Here is a 22,942-nt window from a genome sequence, read left to right as displayed (position 1 = left end):
GAAGTTCTAACTTTAATGTGAAGTAAAATTCATGTAAAGAACAACAAAAAGGTTTCAGCATATATTAGTTGTTCTTCAGTTTTGTTTTGAGCTGACTTGGCAGCTAAAAAATAATGGCAATAATTAAACAGGGTACAAGTACTTGAAAACACTGCTCCAGTATAATAAGCATACTATATGGTTACTTTCTTAGCCTATTTAAACTCCAGATGGTTCAGGTTTGATTTGCATGTTTTGTGCATTTGCGTGTGAGCTATGCATCGATACAGTTTGAGCTTCATAAGACATATGTGTGAACAATTCTTGAGTTCATAGTTCATTCAGTCGGTGTGGCAAACACAAAACTGGAATAAAAATCTTCCTGAATGGATTCTTGATGCAATTAACCAAAAAGGCTCTACATGGTCAAGATGTCTAGTTCATTGGCTCGAACTGCTAAAGTTTGTTATTGAGAAAAGTTTTCTGCACCGGGCTGTAAACATACAGCATATTTTACAGTAGAGTTTCACATTTTTATATGGAAGTCTTGTATGGGAGGGTGTAGTTGGTTTCTTTTAATATATCAAAGCTTCTTTGAAAGCAAATTCCTAAAAAAACAGTGTGTGTCTCTTAATGCTGTGGGAGGTCTCATGACAGAGTCAACTTATAACAACGACTTGATTAACCTCAATCCTGAATTTTATCAAAAGGTTACAAAAAGGGGTTAAGCTTTAAATATTGCTGTCACCACTGAGCTGTAGCTCAGGAGGTAGCGCAGGGCACCTACTGATCGGAAGGTCGGTGGTTCGATCCCTGGCTCCTCCAGTCTGCATTTCAAGTATCCTTGGGCAAGATACTAACCCCAGCTTGTTCTCCATCGGAGTATGAATGTGTATGAATGTCGTTAGAAAGCACTAAGTGTAGATTAAGTGCTTGTGAGAATGGGTGTGATTGGGTGAATGAGGCATGTTGTATAGAGCGCTTTGAGTACTCCATGAGAGTAGAAAAGCGCTATATAAGAATCAGTCCATTTACCATTACCATAAATACTTGAAATGTAATGACAATAAAACTAATTGGAAAATACGAATCTATAACAGCTCTGCTGAAACCTCCCGTTGCTATTCTGTATGCAAAGAAGAATTCTGCATGTATCATGTGAATGCATTCAAGCTAAATTAATTAATGACAACAATAACAGCAAGTTCAGAGATGAGACTAATGAGAAAAGACAAAACCCACGAGCACAGTTTAGAACTGACCATTTATTTAAACTGAATAGCATATGCGTACAAAGTCTCTACAAAGCTAGAAAATATCTAACATACCTTTAGCCATGAGGGGGGAGAAAGTTACAAAGCAAAGATCAGACCCTGTGCAGTACCAATAGACACACATCACTAGCTTTTGGATTTCTCCTAAATGTACTCTCTTCACAAAATAGGATAAACATTAGAATATCAAAGATATACACAACATCTGTAATAAACGTTATTGTCACTTTTATACAAAGCACCTTATCAAAAACCCCTCGGTGCACGACACACGCGTGCTGCACCGGAGCGAAAAAGATTCAAGGCCATTTTGGAATTGATTACAGACAGGATTTCTGCGCCTCACGTGATCCGTAATAGAAGATAATATCCAACTTGCACATACAAGACGACATTAACAACACAGACGACGATGACTGAAAAACTCAGTGCTTCACTGGACTTTGTGACCTTTTGAACGACCTTTTAGACTTCACTGCTTTAGTGTTATTTCATTGTCACCACATATTCTCCAGCTGATTACAGCAAATGGACAGTTAACAGTTAAGCTGTGCAGCTGAGTCCTTGTAATGTTTAACGGACAGTTAGAGCATTTTAATGAGTCACAGTTTAAAGAAGCCTTTTCCTGACAGCCAAGATGGTAAGGGGCGTCCATTTTTGATTTTGTTTTTTTATGTTCATTAAGCGAGCTTTAATAAATCACTTTCCTCTTTACTTTGTGTCACATGACTGTCTTTGGTAAGCAGGTGCTAGATACTGTTTGGACAGAGGGTCATAGCTGCAGCTTTTGTTGGGCTATCACTTGCACGTTACGTGTCCATCCTCCTGCAGAAGGCCTAGTCTACAAACAACAAATACTGGAGTGTGAGCCACAAGTCTGGGAAAGTCAAGAGCAGGGGAATTTCCTAGCGGGATGATTCACGAGTGTGAGGGGGGAAAGCGTGGTTTGTAATCCCGACAGACACCCACAGGGGTCTTTAGTTTAACAGAGTCAAAACCTAGTGGTTTTGGATAAACACTAATCCATTTCAGCACAAAGGCAGGAGACGTGAATCACGTGTGAGTCATAACTTGTTGAGGCTAAATTTTGAACAGCTGGCCATTTCTGAGCAAAGATGTGTCATTTGAGGTTTGAAGTTCCTACAAGTTACTGGATCTTCTGAACACCGCAAAGCATTTTCGGCCAACATCATTGTATCAAGGTTTTCTTATTAAAACATAAAAATCTCTGGGCCTCATTTATTCACATTGCTTCATTTTTCCGACCTTCTAGTGTTTAAACAGATTCCCACATGTAAACAAAAAAAAAAAAAAAAGAAATCTTTAAGAGCTGCAATGAGTTACAAATCATGGATTTTAATTCCAAGAGAAAGAAGCTTATCCAGATAAATCGGTAAACCTAGTCAGTGTAGCTTATTATAGCTGCCTTTTCAGTCTAACTTGAAAGAATCAGTTTGGCACTCTAACAAATACATTTCTTGTTCGGTTTGTTGTGTGAAAGCTGCTAATGCCATGAGTTTATCACACCATGAAAACATGTGGAAACAGCAAAGCTAAAAGTGAAACTGCCTACTTCTCAAAAGTATGCTTGGACTGCTGGAACAAGTCTGAGAGCAGGCAGTCTGACTCAGTTTTAATTCATTAATCTATTACTTTTTAAAACTAGCCTTCCAAACACCGGTGGTTGGGAATACGGGCCAAACTTGCAGAAAATCTGCAAAAGCTAATTATGAGTACGCTAAGCTAAGCTAACCAGCTATAGGTATGCGAATATATAACAAGACAAGATGATTTGAGAGCTGGTTGACTTTTAGCATTTCTTCTTATTTTTTAAACTGCCTAACTTGACTATATGCTTTTTTTTTAAAACATACCAAACAAACCCAATATAATATGTGAATTTGCTAGCTTTAGAAGGGATTATGAGCACTGTTTCCACTTGCTTTCATTGCTATGCTAAGCTAAGCTAACCTGCTAGCTGTAGCTGTATCAGACAGAGATATTAAAGTTTTAAAACGTTAATTGATGGCATCCACTACTTTTAACAGCGTCTATATAAAACAGATAATCAAAATGATTCTACAGCAGGTTTGTAAGAGCAGGTCGTCCAAACAGTGACAAGTCCAAACAATTGCATTTTATGAACGAGGCGCCAGGTAATATCTAGTGCACAAGCTCTGTCTACATGAATCCGTCATACATGTAATAAACAAATGCAAATACATGGAATAAATACTGCCAATAGATACCACATGAACAAGAATTTATCCCAAAGACATCAGAAAAAATTGAAAAATTAATCAGGACTGTCCACAAATTAAATTAAAGAACCACTTTTACATGGAATTTGGATAAACTGATCCCAGGACACAGAAAACAGGGGCATGTGGGACCAAAATGTTCCTGTACAATAAAATGTTTTTGTTTTTTTGTCCCATGCACCACCTACAACATCAAATTATCAGGACTTTTGGGAAACACAATAGAAATGTCTAATGCTGTTTCCAGCCAAAGGCACTTCATGCTGCTGGGCATGACACAGACAAACCACCAGACGACACCTGCTACAGTACACTCCATCGAGAGTTTTTGGTTTTTTAAAATTCATAAATTACTTTTTAAATATTATATAACCAGAAAAACCTGTGTTGTAGTGGTTGAGGGGAACTGTGTCATCTAGAGTTAAAATAACCCTGACACTGAGGTGAGAATGCTTCTGGTCAGGGCTGTCCCATCTAAATATGGATGTAATATTCAGGCTTGCTTGTATGGGCATGGTCATCACACTTACCTAAGATAACATTAAAGGGGACATATTATACTTTTCCTTGTTTTCCATCATATATAAAGTTAAAATGGTGGACACTTGGAATAAACTAGGCCAACATTTTAAATAATATGTCCGGGTATGTATAAGTAATCCCTGTGAACCAAAAGCTCAGGTTTCTGCTTCAGATAGCAAAAAAACAAAACAAAACAAAAAAAAACCTCTGTGTACAAAAGCCCCGCCCACCTGCTGAGCCTTCTGTTTGCAGGAAGTGGCCAATTAGAAGAAGTTGGGTTTAATAATGGGAGGCTGACTCAGACATTGAATGAACTGAAGGGCTACATCAAGGACCAAAATAAGATAAAGGAGGATTATTTTGAACTGTGACGCATGCAAAGCTACTCTAGGAGACTAAAAGAATGAAAATTTGGAAATGAACACAATAGGTCCCCTTTAAGTTGCAAAAGTAATTTACACAATAAAAACAGCAGTAAAACTTTTTTCCCTACGTGTACACCATGAATGGCAATGTATAAGGTTTAAAATTCACAGTGCTTTTCAGTAGACCAGAGTATGCTTCAGATTATAATCCTTAAGATCTGCAAACTCATATTAATAGTTGATCATAGTTTGTAATCACATTTCTATCTGTTAATCACCCCTCTGGTTGACAGCTGTCACAGTTTGGGATGAAGCCTGCAATTCCACGTTGAATCCATTTATGGAATCCAGTTTTAGCATTTCTAATGACGTCTCAGTGACGTCAGTTTCACCGTTTGCCGTTCTCCCACAGAGCTGGCATTTCCTACAGCTGCTGCTTCACAATAAAAGCCCACAAAACAGGATTCTGAAATCTTGAGGATTATAATTTTGTTAGTCTTTTAAGCAAAATAAAGAGTCACCTGTTGCACAAAAAAAGCTACCTGAATTGTTCAATTTCACTTATAGTTTCTTATTATTAACATAAGGTTTAGATAGTGATTGTGGAATTAAAATAGAATCTCTATGCTATTATCAATAAACAACTCCCCAAAGTTTAGAAGATTTTTTTCTTTTCTTTTTTTTGTAAAGAAAACATACAAAAAGGTAAAAATTTGATTTCTTTTTCTTTGGGACAAACCTCTTGTATAAGAATTCAGCTCACACAATTTGCAGTGTCCATCTGTACAAATCCACCTCTATATTCTACTATATGATAATGCAGTAGTGTTATTTCCTCCAGCTTTCTCTGCTTATTGATGATACACAGGGTCTGACCTTCAGCGCCTGTCAGTTTCCTGACAGATAACACACGGGGGGGGAAATTATGAGATCTCACTCTCTCTGTTTTTTGTTGTTTTTTTGTTTTGTTTTTCTCCCCCTCTCTTTCTTTCTTCTCCCTGGGTCGACTTTCACCAAAACTCATGACAGAAACACCACTTTCATTTCCATCATCAAGATAGGAAAGAGAAAAAAAAGACAGAAAAGAGAAAAAACTGGGAGAAAGAGAAGAAGGAACCAATTAGTGGAGACGTGACATCCCCTGGTGATATCAGAGTCAGGATGTTCTTGGGGAAATGCACCAGGTCGATTCTGATGTGTTTTTATGGCTGCACTGCCACTGTGCTTTTTTTATTATCATTATAGCTAATGAGCTACCGATCACCAGGTTTGGAGTTAGTGTGGATATGCTCCTGTTGAGGAGGTTTCTGCGGTGTCACATCTGGTGTTAATTAAAAAAAATATTTTTACCCCCGTTATTTTCAGTGAAAATGCAGCCTTTTTCTTTTTTTCACAAATTTGTTTGGCTGAAACTAATTTTTAGAGACATTTTTAGCTCTGATGTCACAAAAAAGGAAAAAAAAAAAACACCAAGCAAAGGCCATACATGTGTTTCAACGTGAGTGTGTATATGTGTGTGTGTTATTCCTTGATGAGTCGATAGATGTGGTGCTGTGCTCCGTGCTCGTTGTTGGACACCTCGAACACACACGCCATACACAGCAACGTTTCCTGAGTGTCTCTGTTGCTCACCACCTGGAAACACACACACGGGAATGAAGAACACACAAGAGGTCAAGGTTAAGCACACTCGTATACATATATCATTCGAGATCAAGAACTGCACAAGTATACTTCTAAACTCTTATCCTCCTTAAGGCAACAACTAATATTTCAACATGTATTCACAGCTGTAGGATATAGAAGACAATATGCTTATACAAAGCACATGAAACAATTACAGCACCTGAACAAAAGCACTTTAAAAGGTCTACCAATGCAGAAAGGTGCCACTGAGAAATTCACATGCACAGTTTTAGTAGCACACTGAAGGTGCTGGTTTATGGAGAAAACCAGAGTTTGGTTAATCCCATTTGTTTTGGGGTTGTGTGATTTTTGCAAAAAAAGTGGATAAAGTAGCAGCGAGAGCTCTGCACAGACGCTGAAGAAGATTCTCATTATCTATTCCCAGTGAATGTAGTGTCACAGAGACCTGGCACCGGCTGGTGTTAAAGGGGACCTACGCTGCTCATTCCCAGTTTCATGTTTTTATTCTTGGACTCCACTAAGGTGGCTTTGCATTAGTTTAAAATCACTCTTGTTTATTTTGTACTGGATCTTGGTGCTGCCCCCAAGTTCATTCCATAGACTGTATATAAAAGTAGGTCAACACAGATGCTGACTAGTGAAATCCTGTTGTGAAGTCTTGAGCTAAGCTTTTTCACTGCTGTCATCTTCCCATTTTAAAGCCAGACATGATGAGGGAGGGGTTGGTCTGCCTGGGAAACTGAGACACACTGAAGCTCATGTTGTAAGAACTGCTCCATCACCTTCCCTGCCTTATCTTCCCGTGTGTTTGATGGGAAGTAGGATCTTAATATACTCCTCTTTGCAACCAGCTTGATGAATCAACCACTTTGATGTTCCATTCCTTTTCCAGACCTAGAATCTGTGTGTGGCGGGGCGTGGTCTGTGGTGCCGTTGCAGGGGAGATGGATGCACGTGCACGACATCGGCAGTCACGCGTCGTCGGCTGGAAGATCTGCACTGGGTCCTGGGTTATTGTTGTTGGTGATGCGTGCGGCTGGCAGCGGGAGAGCTGAGGCCATTCGTGTGTGTTTAACAGCAACCGAGTTAATAAAGAGATGCTGAAAAGCACAAGCCTGTGGTCGGGTCCGTCATTAATGCCACACTGTACATCTTTGATATACAGTCTTTACCTTATCCACTCTCTAAAGCAAGCGGTTTTAGCTCTTCTCCCTTTAAAATCTCCCTCTCTGTAATCCAGCTTTCTACTGATTGGCTGTCAGTGTGAGATGATCATATTAAGGATATTAATAATTAGCTTCTATGACTCTGACATCACAGAGGTCTAAGAGTTTAAAAACTCAGTTTTTAGACAGGATGAAACTGGAGCTTTTATCTCATGGGGATTACCTGTACATATGTTGACCTCATTATTTGAAGCTTCATGTTTAATATAAGCAATCGCCATGATAACAGTAACGATATAACAGAGAATGAGGAAAAGCGGAAGAGACGTCCCAGACTTGGATTAACTGCATTAGTGTAACATTTTCACCCATCGAGAGAAGGAAGGTGGTAAATATATATTTGCATAACATAAACAGTACAGCACACAGAGAGACGCACCAGCAAAATAGTGAAGTTCTCCAGCACGCTGTTCATCATGTATTTCTCCGGCAGGTGTTTGAGCTTGTGGACGAAGTTGATCATGTATTCGCACATCGGCGAACGACTGATTCTGTAGACAAAACGCCCGTTTTCAAACCTCGCGTACTCCGTCTGTGAGAGAGGGGGAAGCAAAGGAAGATGCTTTAGCCAAATAATATTACACAACGCACCAATGAAAGGCACCTCCATCAGTTTTACACATCAAAAGCAGCTTTCTAGCGAAAAGCTCAGCCTTTGAAAATGGTTGTGTAACATTATGTGCAGCTGTGGAAAACTGTCAGGCCTGACATAATCATTTTTGCTAGTGTCATAAGGGATTATTTGATGCCATCGAGGGCTTAAGGTGAAGAAAATGAAGGATGTGGTGGTTTTAAAGCCCACATAGGGAGTTACAGGACATTTTGCAAGTATCAATATTTTTTCAGTCTGAATGCAGAAATCACCTGCTGTGTGAATAAACCCCACATGTTTCTATTTAGCAGTTATCCTCAGTCCTCACCTCAACCTTCTCAACCACCTGCTTGCCAAAGGAGCAGACCTTGGTGGAGCAGGTGATTGTCATGTTCTCCGAGCTCTCGTACTGGCTGGTCACACCGTAGAAGGCTGCGGGGTCGTCCTGCACGTTATAATTCAGGTCCGCCTGGAAACCACAGAGCAAAGACGACAACGCAAACATCAGGTCACAGAAAACAAGCACGTTTAGTCCTGTTGCTTTTCTGAAGCTAAAGTTTTCCGACAGTGCCCTCTGCTGGTACTGCACCATAAAAGGTCTCCAGAGGACGAGCAGATCCATGATTATGATGCTGAAACTGACATGAAAATGCAATGTGCAACCTTATTTTTCAGTACATGAAGTAAAAGAATCATCTCCGAGACTCTTCCTCCATCCATCAGTGCAGAGTGCTGTTTTAATTGGGCACTAAAATGTTCTGAAACCTTGCATATGCATGTTTATCTCCTTAATCACCTCATAAAACAGTTAAAATGCAATTTGTTGTGTAATCTTTAGAAGAAGAAAAAATGTATTGTTGTAAAATGTGGGGATTGACCTTTATAACATCCACATTTGTTTGTTTGTTTTTTTTATTTGAACCAAACCTTTATGCAGGTGTTTTATGAGACAGGAAAGAGGCAGGTACAGGGGGGAAACAGAAGAAAGAAACATTTTCTTATACAACTTTGTGCGACTGAAGTTGAAGCAGAAAAATGTTTAATCAGAGCAGAGAGAACACGCTGCACCTGGACTGCAGGCAGGGAGGAGCGAGGAAGGGTTTGTACTGTTTGTAATGAGTCCTCTGAGGAGCACCGTGCGTCTCGGGGCTCAGAGAACACACAAACACAAACACCATATGCTTACTCACTTACATTTACATCCATTCACGTGCACACAAACATCAAACCGTGCTCTATTAAAGCTGCAGATTATCAGAAACACACTCCATTGTGGTAGATCTGAGAGCTTTTTAATTAAATTCTAGGGAAGGCTCTCTACATGACACACACACTCTCTCTTTATTTGTTCGCATGCTGCAAGCACACCTCACCACTTCACAAGCCTGCAGGCTCCTGTCCTCTCCTGGATTATTTCTACTGTCCAACAACCTCCTCACCTCACAGTGATTTTGTCGGTTGACCAGCCCCACCCCAGAACAGGAGTTCTCCAGTCATGGAGCTTAGCAGCTGCAACTAACAGGAAGCCTTGGATTTCTGCTCATGTTGAAGCAGTGCAAGTGTAACACATGCAAAGAGGATGGTGTCGTTTTAGAATTACATTTATGACAATGACGGAAAGAGGAAAAGATCGTCTGCTGTAACATGAGCTCATCTAGCTAGCAAATCAGTGTGACTCCTACTAAGCTAACTTGCTTACGAATTAGGGCTGTGACAACATCTGATATCCAACTCGAAATGCTTGTGGTTAAAAAGAATTACACAATATCCACTTTATTTTACTTCTCCAGGCAAGGATTTTAGCTACTCTGATTAGCGACTAACAATACAATGTAGCCACACGGTCACAGAACATCAACTCAAAGGCCACCACAATGCTACAGCATAATAACTATGACATAGCATCATCAGACTGAAGTACTGTCTGAAAACATGAAGATAAAAGCCAGTATGTTTTTCCACCGTGAGCACTGAAAGCATCCAACAGCTCAGTTTTTCAATCACCAAATCCAATTACTTTAATTGACCCATTCATCTGAGATGATTCTAAGAAAAACTACTTACTACACCTTTACACACATTTAATTCATATTGCAAATGACAATGACGTTTTTATCTATAGATCACATTTCATTACATGTAAACTCAATCCACCTGACGCAGAAGATAGAGACATAAAAACCTGTGTATGTTTGCAATGCCTTAAGGCAGTCAAAGCTGCACAACAAAACAACGCCAACGCCTATTAAGCGAAGATCTGTGTAAATAAAAAGGTTTGGGGTCTGTTGTTGAATGTATGCACACATGTAACTGAGAAGAGAGTAGCTTGTTCCAAAAAACAGCAACACAATAGCTGAAAGCGTCCGCCTATGGCGTTATTTTTGTGCCACTATTCTGAGCGCACGTAAAAAAAGTTTGCAGGTGTAAGTGTTGCATTTTGAGGAGAAATTTATTTTGAGCGAAGAAAAGCTGAATTTGAGTGAACAAAATTCATTCCTGCAACGCCTGTTACCCACCAGCTGACCGGGTGGTCACTCAGGTTAAACATAATATATGAGGCTGAACTGACAAAAAATCACCGACTACACCACCAGGTATTATAGGAAAAACAATAAAGCCTTTGAACTAAAACAAACGCTGTTGTGACAGTGACGTACACTGTCTTGTTGGTATATATGTATGATTTATTTCACCTTCATGTTTCCAAACCGATATGATGAGCAGCAGCTTTTACAGCTGTGGCTCCAGCAAACATCAGCTGATACTAGAAATTAATTTTAAATCAATTCTAACAACAGCTGATCAAGCTTGAACGTGCTGCTGTTGTTGTTTAGCGCAACATCTGCTGGTTTCCTGTTTCTGGCGCAAAGTGGGAGATAAACAAACAAGAGAGACGATCAGCTGATCATTGATCAGTTTCATGATTGAAGTAGCAACAGGAGAGAGAGGGGAGAAGATGAGAGAAGAAGAGGCAGCTCACAGCGTAAAGACAGAATAACTCCAGCTTTGTGTCTTTTTCATTGTAGCTGAAGTCCGGGACTAATCGCGTTCCTTTTCCCCTCAATACGGATGTATTGTAATTGGTCCAGCCCAGAGTTGATCATGACGAATTGGCTAATCCACCACCTTTCATTGTTTATACAGTTACAAAAACAAACAAACATAAAAATGAAAAATCATCATCGGCTCACCGGGGCCGGTTCCAGTCCAGCTATGCGGTCAGCTGGTGGGTAACAGGCATCTCCGAAAACGTTAGAGCACTTATGCAAAAATGTGATGTCTTGATGAATCGAGCAGATATTAGAAGTTTACACAGCACCATTCTCGCATGAAAATATCTTAAAAGTTTATTTTCAGACTCAGAAAGAGCAATATTTCAAACTCCGCCACTCTGTGTTCCTCCGCCACTGCCTCGATTGAGTTTTGGACGAAATGGATTCTGGGATATTGCATTTTGTCATTTCGAGCTGATTGGAGACCAAACAGCCAATCAGATTTTTTTGCATCCAAGTCTGTGATTGGCTGGTTTTGTGGCACAAATATAACGGTGTAGAGAAAGAGTTGAGCGCGCACGGGCAGAAATGTTTAGAGTGCGAGCAACACATTGCGAGCGAGTGCAAATGCAAAAACTGACCGAACTGAGGGGCTGCTATTGTGCGTTTGTATGGATAATAGCAAACACTGAAATACATTTTTTGCACGCAGCAATGAATTTTGTTCACTCAAATTCAGCTTTTCTTCACTCAAAATAAATTTCTCCTCAAAATACAACACTTGCACCTGCAAACTTTTTTTTACGTGCACTCAGAATAGTGGCACAAAAATAACGCCACAGGCGCCCACTTAGATCCAATTATTGTCATCTTACTGGGTTTTTTGTTACTGACTTTTTTTCGTAGAGGCTATAAATTATTAGTTTGAGAGTCGGATTTTTGGAAGTCCTATGGTACAGAGGAGTTCTGAGAAAGGACAGTAAAGTCAGCACACACACACACACACACACACACAGGTGAAAACAGCTACCTGTGAGTCTGGAGGTGAGCAGGTGTTCAAACAAAGCATCTGCGCTTTCATCAACCCACCACCTCCATATTCCAGGTGGACAGATGGAACTCACACAAGCACACACACACACACACACACACACACACACACACACACACACACACACACACACACACACACACAGTGCTGCGTAGAAAAATAAGGGAACTTTCCCTGGGTGGGGGCAGAGGTGCATGGAATGCGGTTCTTGCTGACCCTACTCGGTGACATCCAAAGCATTTTCAGGAGGAAAAAACATTAACCTTAGTCCAGAAATATTTTTAAGATATTTGACAGGTACTGGAAAAAAAAACTCAAGTAAACAGGAAACTGATTAAAAGTTTGTCTGCTTACCCAGAATTTGATCAGGTAGAAGGCGTTTTGTGGGCCCTTATCAAACAGCTCCTTCAGACCTCCCTTCTTCTCGGGGAACTTGTCGTAGATTTGCCGGATGTCCACACACTCCAGCAGCGGATCGCTGTAGCTCAGGCTGCTCTGGCTGATGTGCACAAAAAGGTGCTTGTTGTACTGAGAAGAGAGAAACATTTGAATCAGACGGACGCCAGAAATGTGGAGATAAACACACTGGGTACGCCTAAAGTTACTTCAAGGATCCTGCTATAACTTTTCACTGTAATTTTGAACCTAACAGAGAAACAGAAAAATATAAAGTTAGATCAGCAATCTGGTGGATTGTTAAAAGAAAGACTGCACGTCATCACAGCACAACCAAAAGCCAACAAGACCACAGAAGTCATTGAAAGTGCAACGAGTTATCTCCATGGTTTAGAAAAACAACTTATCGACATGAAACACAGTCAAGAACACTCTAAGCATGAATTGAGACGCTACCGTTCATCGAGGTTGTCAAGTTCTGTAACCAAGAGACAAGCTACTCTCTCCCCCCGAGGACCCAAAAAACCCTCAGAAATGTTTCTATCACTAGCTGTGATCTCAACCCAGCAGATCATGTTGTTCATTACTGAACTAATGGCAGAGAAAACACCCAAACAAGCCGCCACTGAAGGAAGCTGCAGTAAAGGTCTAGCAGAGCATCTCAAGGGAGGAAACACTCGATGGTGTCCATGGGTTCTCCACTTCAGGCAGACTGCAAATGGCTTTCATCCAAGCAGTGAAAAAATCCTCATAATACCTTTGAGCCTCTGAAAACAGGATTGTGTATAAATGGCTGTAATTCCTCAACAGTTAATGCAAATTTAGTGTTAATTCCCCTGAATTAAAGCTGAAAGCACTTCAGTCAGATCTTCGTTGTTTGATTTAAAGTCAAACGCTGCAGTCGCTGCACAGGCAAAGCTGCAAAAACTGTCTTTGTCCAAAAGATTAGGAACCTAAATGTGTGGTTATCATTTAATCGTTAAATTTAAGTCAGGTTTTATCAATTATAACAAACTGAATGCAAGCATAGCTGCTAGAAGTTATGGCTAAAACTACAAAATTAAACTGAGGGATAAACTGCTAATAATTCAACTGTAATCTCAGTATCCATGTAAGCTGCTGATTAATACGCTTATGTTGAAAGCAAACTTCAAATTTCTATTTCTGAGCTCAAATAGAGGCTTTACTGACTTACTCCCACTGACCAGTTTCAGAACAGGACCACGGCAACTTTACTGGGCTGTTCTCTGACCTGCTTTTCTTAGACAGGGTGTGAGTTTGTTTGGCTTTGCAGCACAATAAATCATACAGTTTAATGCAATATTGGCCAGCTATACAGATCACAGAGGGCAAAAAACTTAATAGAAAGATCTGCTAGTCTGGTTGGTTAAAAAAAATACATAATTTCTGCATTTTTACCCAACTTTGTCTTTGCCTACTGATAAATCTGCATGTTAAATGTGACTTCAGTGGGATGGATCTACATTTAAGGACTCAATTTATTCCCACTAATGTAAATGATGCCGTTTGACAACAGAATCTATTTCACTGTACAACAAAGTCACTGTACAACAGTTTTTTTCCCACTAAGCAAACAAAAAGCAACAAGATGAATGCCAGCTGTCTATGAGCCCAAGGTAGAAAAATGGCAGTGAGTACGCAGCGTGGCAGGATGACAGATAGACTGAGCAGACAGAGAGATAGAGCTTTACAAAGGTTATTCATACTAGGCGACACACAAAGGGCTTTAACGCTGTTCTCTGCTGTGGGGTTATCTGTCATCTCTGTTTATGGGACAATAGGGAGTGCTTATTGTAGTCTGGTGCTGGATATGTGTGCATGTGTGCAGAGTAACTCACTGCCTCCTGGTCCCTCTGTGTCTCCAGGAAAGATGAAAACTCCACCAGTCGTAGTTTGGTGGTGCCGATGGAGCGACCCTGCCATGCCGGCTCTCGGTGCGTTTGGGCTGCACTGGGAGGTTCATAGCCTTGAACACACACACACACACACCATTTAATCCCACTTCACCACTGCAACATGTTCAATCGTGCTTTTTAACGGGCTTAGCAGTAATGCAAACGTGTAAAACTTTAAGCCATTACTGGAGGCCTGAGGACAAAAGCCGGCTGAGGTAAAGGCGAGGCACTAAAAAGCGGTTAACAACAGTATATGTAAAGGGGTAACAATGCAGGGGCCACAGCGAGACCCCCGGTTGCTGCCTCAAAACTCACTCGCTCCATTTTCAAAAACCTCGCCACTCTCGTCACTTAGTTTCATGCTATTGTAACTAGCACACCCCATCATCCAATCTGAAGAGAGGAAGCTCAACAGTGCCGGGTGAGCCAAGTGACGCGGCGCCTTCTTAAATTCATGAAACGTAACTTTTGTTGACCTCATCTGTGGTCAGTCATGTGGCTGGCTCAGTTCTGGCTCAGTCTTTTTCTGATTTGTCATGAGTGGATAAAAGATTAGAGATGTTTTGGGGCATTTCCAGTGGCCGTGGTTACCTAATTTTCTGACAAACTGTCAAATTTTAACTTTTTCAAGTCAAGCACGCACTAAGGAACTCGTTAGTTTGGGTGCCCTGTTCCACATTTGAGAGGACAGGCCACGCAGCTGAGGTTGTTTTCCACTCTGAAACAGCAAAGCTAACAAGGTGTGTGCAATCAACAGGTCAGCCAATAAAACTAACTTTTGTCATTTCATTAGTTTTTCATTGTTTGACAGGATCGTAATATAAAAATTAGGTAATATATTTAATAAAAATATTAAAAATGAGACCACCTCCAACTTTCTCAGTTGGTACCATCATGTAGCGATGGTGAACAGAGGCCACGCTAAACCTAAACTTGCTGAAGAAACTGGCTGTGCGCTGCTTGTCTGTCATCTTAACCTCAGTGACGTTCCTCGCCACATATCTCTTGTGGTCGCGTGTGGCCTCCAGCTTCACCCTTACGTGGACTCTCACTCTCCTCTGGGAGTTCACTTCTTCCCTGTCACCTTAAAGTGTTTCTTCTTTATACTAAGCAGTTTTTGTGGATGGCTGCGGCTCAGGAGGTAGAGTGGTTTGTCTACTAATTGGAAAAGTGGTTCGATCCCTGGCTCCTCTGACACCTGTATGTCAAGTATCCTCGGGCGAGATACTGAACCCCGAGTTCTCCTGATGCATCATTTTTTTCAGTTAGGCAAAGAAAAAGCACTTTTGTGAATGTGTGTGTGAATGAGGCTTGGAGTAGAAAAACACCAAGAGCTTAAATTGAATAGAAAACAAGTACAGTCCATTTACCATTTCTTTTAGGTCACTAGGTATCCCAGGCTTGGTCTCAAAGTAGCATACAGGCCTGGCTCGTATCATCACAAAATTGGATCTATTCTTTGATGCAGCCAGTCGAACTAATAATGTCGTCTGATGTAGATTCCAGACTGTAGACTCAAAGCAGCTCCTCTGGATAAAGGTTGTAACAAGAGGAACCAACTTCGGTGTGAGCAGCACTACATTATGGACACGTCACTGGGTATAGTTGTCTTTCTTGCTAACATTATCGGCAGCAAAATCATATCCGAGGGATATTTCTATCTGGATAGCTTGCCAGCTGTTTAATGGCAGATGTATAAGTTGACTTTTTGCAGTAATAGTCAATGTGTGAGCACGAGCTGCACACTAATGTCCTCAACACTGGAGTTCACTCAGCGGCAATGGAGGTCATTATTGATAATGGTTTTCTGAGGTTACACAGAGTTTTTAAGTTGACAGGACCAAATGAACGCTGCTTGCTATCCTGCTACTCCTTGTATTAAAGGGTATATGGCTCCAAGATTAAAATTACTAGCATTTTCAGGCAGTAAACAGACAGGCTCAGCAGCTGCACGCAAGCTGCAAAAGCTATGCCAAGCAATCAAAGTGCAATTTTCCCAGGAATTGCACTTTCCACCTGATATTTTCAAAGCTGCTTCTAGAAAAAGCAACACAAACTTTTAGTACAGATGACGTAAGAAAAGTCAGATCGACACCTTTTCCCTCTCACGACCTCTTCACGATACAAAAGCGGGAGTGCTGGAGACCCAGGTGTTCAGACAGATTCAAAAACCATCCTGTAGTGAGGCAGCGGTCTAAATGGCAGGAGACAGGACTGCGAGTCCGCTTTAAAAAAAAGAAGATAATTGCGCTGTGGTCCGTCTCACCTGAGATCGTGGTGGTCCCTGCTGTCTGCACAGAGTAGGCTTGCTGAGAGAAAGGCTTGATGCTGAGAGAAACAGAGACAGAAGCAGAAAGGAAGCATTGTCACTGTACTTACATTATACAGCGAGGAAGTCTGCTGTGCGTCTTGTATGAACAGTAGTAGAAGCACAGAGATCAAGAGCAGCTCCGAGTTCAGTAAAAGCTATACCAGCCCTATTTCCAACCATTATCATCATCTCACGGGCACGTAAGAGCAGCAGGTGATGAAATGAAAAGGGGGTTTGAACTTGGTGCAGCTAGCCATGTGAACAGAAACTAGGCCAAGAAACCAGCTTAACCATGTTGGAAATCAAATGTACCGTTATTTTCTAAGGAATTGGAAGATTCCACGTGTCACTCCTGCAAACTAATCAGATTTATGACTTCTGAATTGCCACCTTGTTTAAACATCCATTCATTTATTCTGATTGCATGCATCTGGATGTGTCTGCGAGACTCTTGTTATGATTCTGTGTGCTGCAAAAAATGCATCAATAACTTTAAGCCAAATCCAGACTGACAACACTGAGAAATCTTTGTGTGTTTGAGTTCTGGCTTGTCATATTTCAAAAAGCACTTAGTAGTAAATGGGATGAACCCTCTCTGACATTTCAAAAACATAGCGAGTACTCAGTAATAATGTCTACAGCCAGAGGAGTGAAAAACTCCTGATGTGAGGGTTTACAAGTTCACTTAAATGAAACAAAGTGCATGTTTCACTGTGTTTAGTACAGTTAGTGGTTAGTATGGCCACTGTCGGTGAAAATGGAAATTACAGAGCAGTTTAAGATTTAAAAACTTACAAATTTAGAAGACATCTCATAGATTTTGGGGGGGAAAAATAGGTCTTTTTTTCTCTTGGTCAACGAACTATATTGTGTTACTTTGCAAAGGTGTAACAACCTCTTCACACCAGTGCTGCTGCCGGTGCTTGACATGTGTTATGCCTCCAGTGGATGAACTAATCAAATTTTAGCCTTCTTGGCAATCGGATTAAGCCATAAGAAATTACCCGTGATTTTAGAATGACCTGTAACCACATTGAGCATACTATCAGAAGCATCCCGGCTTCACGGTGCTGTAAATTGGGCCTATTTAGAAGAAAACAATACGCTGATTTGGGAGAACTGACAGCTTATCAAGTTCCTTGACTTAAAAACGAAAATCTCCCAAGTGTTTGCTTGTGAATTCTTAACTTTATCGACAGATTTTACTTTCAAATCATCGCAATCTTTCCATAAAGTCGTGAATTGATCTCAAGTTATTTCTCAAATCCTATCCCACACCTGCAGACCAGTCGCTGTTATTTCATTTTACTACAAAAGGGCATAATATGCATGATAGTTTGCAGTTGTGCAAGCATGGACAAAAGAGAAAACATGTAAAGTTGGATGAGAACGTGTAAGGTGACTGCGACTCACTCTTCTGCGGTGGAGCTGGACTGTCCTCCAGGAATCATCCCCTGCCACAGCTGGAAAGACACACATGCACATTAATACACTGGACTGAGAATGCAAACCATGCATGCAATGCAATCTCTGCATGTTTTTTGTGCACTGCCACTTCAGATTGCTTTATTTCTATTCATCCCCTACTCCCTGTATTTATTCACAGAGAATAAATACAGCACATCTGTGTATGTATGCATGTATGTATGCACGTGTGTGCGCAAGTATTACCTGTGCATTAGCAGGGAAGCTGGCACGGACTATCCCAGGCAGCAGCTTGCTGTGTATGGCCGTGGCTGAGACGATCTGAGCAGAGGACATGGAGGAGATGCTCTGCAGAGCTTTCTCCTTGGCATTCTGGTCCTGCATGTAAACAAACACCACACACTCATTAACATCGTCATTCCTCTGAACATTGTCATTACCGTGCAGCTTGTGCAGATCAGCAGTGAGTCATAAAAAGCCGGAAAATTCATGAAATTGAGAAGAAGAATCTGAATTGTCTTGAATAATGGAATCTTAAATATTAAAGCTTGAGGGGAAAACACTGTCCCTGTGTGACTGGATGTGATCAGGCTGCCACTTTCCTGCTACTTTTTGATTGCACAAATTAACGTACAGCAATTTAAGTAAACTGCCCAACATGGAGCAGCTCATTTGCCAACAAAACACCGTGTAGCTCCAAGCGAACAATTACAGGAGCTTCTTTTACACCCTTATCAGGGTCAGGCTACATTCTTTCGTATCTAAATCTCTTGCTTTGTAAAAAACTGTCCCTGTGACGTTTCAGAGCGATTCAGGGGACAGGGCTTTGTCTTTTTGTGCGTGTCATTTGGGTGTGGTGATGTTGCTTGTGGCCTCGAGGGAAAATCATGGTGACATGAGTGGTGAGCGGCGAGGACAAAGTGTACAGCAGAGCTGAATGTGCTTCAGACGGCGCGGTGAACATTGCTGATCAGAGCTGCTGCCTCGGGGCAAACGATAACATATAGCAGATTTATAAGCTTGATGGTGTGGGCTTATTTATAACGTGAACAAAAAGGCAGCATGAAACTCATGAAACAGCTGAAAGAAATGGAATTAGAGCCACTGCCATAGCTGGAGAATCACTAATTGGCTGCTTCACTCAAGTTAATTGGCACTGAGAGAAATCTCTCCTCCTAGGGGAGGTAATAACATTATAGGAGGCACTGAAATGGGAATCATGCTGGATTTTCATATTAAATACCAGGAGCCATATGGGTATGATAACCACCTTGACCTCAACTCATTCCTTCAAAATCACCAATGATCCTGTTCCTGTTGAATGAGGAAGTATTGTGAAATCCACACAAAGAGTCGCATACGTAGTTTGATTTTTAATAGATGATCAGAAAATGTATTAAATCTGCGAAGCAGCAAATGTTACTCGGACAGCAGACACACTATCTGATGATCTTGTATCTTGAATGGTCTCATGGTCTGGGATGTGATCTACACTGAGCTCACACTTTCCCCATTCTTCCCACTTTTCTACAATATTTCGGTTTTCTAAATGGTCAAGTGTTACGCACAGAGGGTGGCAAAGAGGACAAACTCCACCGAAACTCACCGGAGCATTGGTTTTGGCAGAACAAAAGATCAAGCTCAGCCAGCAGTACCGGTAGCTCAGTCGATCTCAATCCCTGCCCACGTACGCTGACGCCTAAGCTGATAACCATCTTCACAACCAATTGGGAAATCTTGCATGTGTAATGATACCTGCATACAGTTGCTGCCTGCCCTACAAACTACTTTGCAACCCATTTCCTGCCATTTCTGTCCTAATCAATCTCACAGGTGGCTTCTAGGTGCTGTTAAAACCTTCAGGGGCTACAGGTCAATTCATTTTAATGGATTAGTGACGGGCTCTGTGACCTAATCATCTGATCAAGCCTTCATTTTACTCCAAAGACTGTCATACAACCTTTTGGCCATAAGAGCCATCCATATACACAGTTAATCACGTCACACGTTACAGTCACGTAAGAGATGCGTGCAGCTCTTCAAGAAAGCCACGTGGTGACGAAATTAGCACTCACACATACACGTTTGTCTGTTATAAAACGTGTACGGCCCAAGAACTCGCGAGCATCATCAGTGGCGTGATCTCATGTAAGATTGTCTACGGTTAAAGAGGTCTTTCCACCTCCTTTGTTGACAATTACCAACTTATTTGTGGGTTAAAAGGTATAATATTCAAGAACTGAAATGAATGTATAGACACATAAAGAAGTACTTGCTCTCAATCGTCACTTATACCCCACTAGAAGCTTTTTGTCATTAGATGTGTAACCAATTAGAAAATTGTTAAGGGGGGTAAAAAATAAATAAATAAATCAGAAAGCAACACTAGAGACATGCACAATTTTTCCTAAACATATAGTGTATCATCAACAAAAGGATCTATATGAATTTGAATAACCTTTATTATAAACTTCAATTAACCATCTGTTGTTTCTTTTATGAAAGCAAACAATTGTTCTCATTCCGACTGCTCTTCTCGGAAAACAAGCGCTCCCTTGTTGCTTTACATAAAGTTAATTACAACCAACTGTGAGGAAGAAAAGGAAAGAGGGGTGAAGAAGGACAAGATACTAAGGACACGAGATTAGCAGACTCAAAGAGAGAGAGAGTAAGAGGACAAGGACAAAATAATGTATGGATACAAGAGAATGACAGGAAGAGGAGGAAACATGAGAGAGTGAAAAACCTAAACAGACCTAATTATACACCTAGGAAACTGGTGTCAACGTGACAGGCGTCCTCCCAGCTATAGCGTCACATTAACAAGCAAAGAGCAAAGCAGCCAGCTACAGATTCCCACTGCTTCTTCAGGACAGCTTCAGAGACTCCAAATTTTAAAAAGTGATTTTTCTTTCATTCCATTTCTTAATGTTAACGTAGAAAAATCTGTGTGGATGATGCTGTTTTCACTCTGTTCATCCACTGTAGTCATCACAGCAAATCCTCACTAATCATCTGTGTTTATAGCAAACAAACTGGAAAAGAAAAAACAGCAACACTTCCTGAGCAGCAGAGGATTTTTCTGGAAACGTTTCTGTGCGGTCTCTTACCTTTAGCTTGGACTGAAATTCCCTGGATTTTCTTCGGGCCAATACTTGGATGTGACTGGATACCTGGGGGAGAGGAGACGAGAGGAGAGGACGAAGTGAAGGAGGGGTTGAAGGGTAGGAAGGAGAGGAGGAAGAACCAAACAGTGAGTTGCCATGGTTATGAAAGGACTGTTGCTACACTGGAAGGGTGCACACACACTCACGCACACACAGACACACACCTACCTCCCCTGACAACAGTGAATAGACCCATCTATGCACATCTTTTGAGCAAGCAAAATGACACCTGGGAACACGGGCCAAGAGCTCAGATACTAAGATTACACTTCACTGACATGCAATAATTAAAAAATAAATAAAAATCCAGACACCCAGTTAGTGTTTCTCAACAGACGGGTGGTATAATCTATCATTCTCCTGTATTTATATCATTGCTCAACTTGTAACAGTAGCGCAGCTGCTAGGCAGTTAGTCGGACAATACGTTCCTGGTTTCCTTTCTAGTAGCACAGAGAAGATGTCACATTTGGTTGTTGTGACAACAAACACAACACTTTCCAACACAGTTTATTTGACTGGACGACCGTTATGTTAAAATGAAATGAAACTGCAGAATAAACACATTATATATGGCACACAATATGACATAATACACATATACTCCAATTAAAATCCATCAATGGAACATAACCATAGTCAACAATATGAGGTCCAAAATGCACGTGTATATAATATAAAAGGATGGTTGGTCGTCAGTAAAACTACAGTTATACAGTGGGGCAAAAAAGTATTTAGTCAGCCACCGATTGTGCAAGTTCCCCCACCTAAAATGATGACAGAGGTCAGTAATTTGCACCAGAGGTACACTTCAACTGTGAGAGACAGAATGTGAAAAAAAAATCCATGAATCCACATGGTAGGATTTGTAAAGAATTTATTCGTAAATCAGGGTGGAAAATAAGTATTTGGTCAATAACAAAAATACAACTCAATACTTTGTAACATAACCTTTGTTGGCAATAACAGAGGTCAAACGTTTACTATAGGTCTTTACCAGGTTTGCACACACAGTAGCTGGTATTTTGGCCCATTCCTCCATGCAGATCTTCTCGAGAGCAGTGATGTTCTGGGGCTGTCGCCGAGCAACACGGACTTTCAACTCCCGCCACAGATTTTCTATGGGGTTGAGGTCTGGAGACTGGCTAGGCCACTCCAGGACTTTCAAATGCTTCTTACGGAGCCACTCCTTTGTTGCCCGGGCGGTGTGTTTTGGATCATTGTCATGTTGGAAGACCCAGCCTCGTTTCATCTTCAAAGTTCTCACTGATGGAAGGAGGTTTTGGCTCAAAATCTCACGATACATGGCCCCATTCATTCTGTCCTTAACACGGATCAGTCGTCCTGTCCCCTTGGCAGAAAAACAGCCCCATAGCATGATGTTTCCATCCCCATGCTTCACAGTAGGTATGGTGTTCTTGGGATGCAACTCAGTATTCTTCTTCCTCCAAACACGACGAGTTGAGTTTATACCAAAAAGTTCTACTTTGGTTTCATCTGACCACATGACATTCTCCCAATCCTCTGCTGTATCATCCATGTGCTCTCTGGCAAACTTCAGACGGGCCTGGACATGCACTGGCTTCAGCAGCGGAACACGTCTGGCACTGCGGGATTTGATTCCCTGCCGTTGTAGTGTGTTACTGATGGTGACCTTTGTTACTTTGGTCCCAGCTCTCTGCAGGTCATTCACCAGGTCCCCCCGTGTGGTTCTGGGATCTTTGCTCACCGTTCTCATGATCATTTTGACCCCACGGGATGAGATCTTGCGTGGAGCCCCAGATCGAGGGAGATTATCAGTGGTCTTGTATGTCTTCC

The 22,942-nt window shown here is 41.2% G+C and overlaps 1 protein-coding gene across 1 annotated transcript in view; it reads right to left on the bottom strand.

Annotated features, from left to right (window-relative positions):
* Positions 1–1,224: 1,224 nt before the first annotated feature.
* Positions 1,225–22,942, bottom strand: part of LOC113025235 (transcriptional enhancer factor TEF-1-like) — a 50,508-nt gene continuing 28,790 nt past the window's right edge. Inside the window, exons 4-12 of the mRNA XM_026172769.1 lie at positions 21,069–21,131; positions 18,205–18,336; positions 17,947–17,996; positions 16,489–16,550; positions 14,166–14,293; positions 12,265–12,438; positions 8,195–8,335; positions 7,654–7,806; positions 1,225–6,036 (exon numbers count right to left, since the gene is read on the bottom strand). Of these exons, the coding sequence (XP_026028554.1) occupies positions 5,923–6,036; positions 7,654–7,806; positions 8,195–8,335; positions 12,265–12,438; positions 14,166–14,293; positions 16,489–16,550; positions 17,947–17,996; positions 18,205–18,336; positions 21,069–21,131 (1,017 nt within the window). The 3' untranslated portion in view covers positions 1,225–5,922. The remainder of the gene's footprint in view (positions 6,037–7,653; positions 7,807–8,194; positions 8,336–12,264; positions 12,439–14,165; positions 14,294–16,488; positions 16,551–17,946; positions 17,997–18,204; positions 18,337–21,068; positions 21,132–22,942) is intronic.

This window comes from Astatotilapia calliptera, chromosome 7 (assembly GCF_900246225.1).
Source record: "Astatotilapia calliptera chromosome 7, fAstCal1.2, whole genome shotgun sequence".
NCBI lineage: Eukaryota > Metazoa > Chordata > Actinopteri > Cichliformes > Cichlidae > Astatotilapia > Astatotilapia calliptera.
Note: the sequence above shows the minus strand (reverse complement) of the source record. Positions and strands in the feature narration are given on the sequence as shown.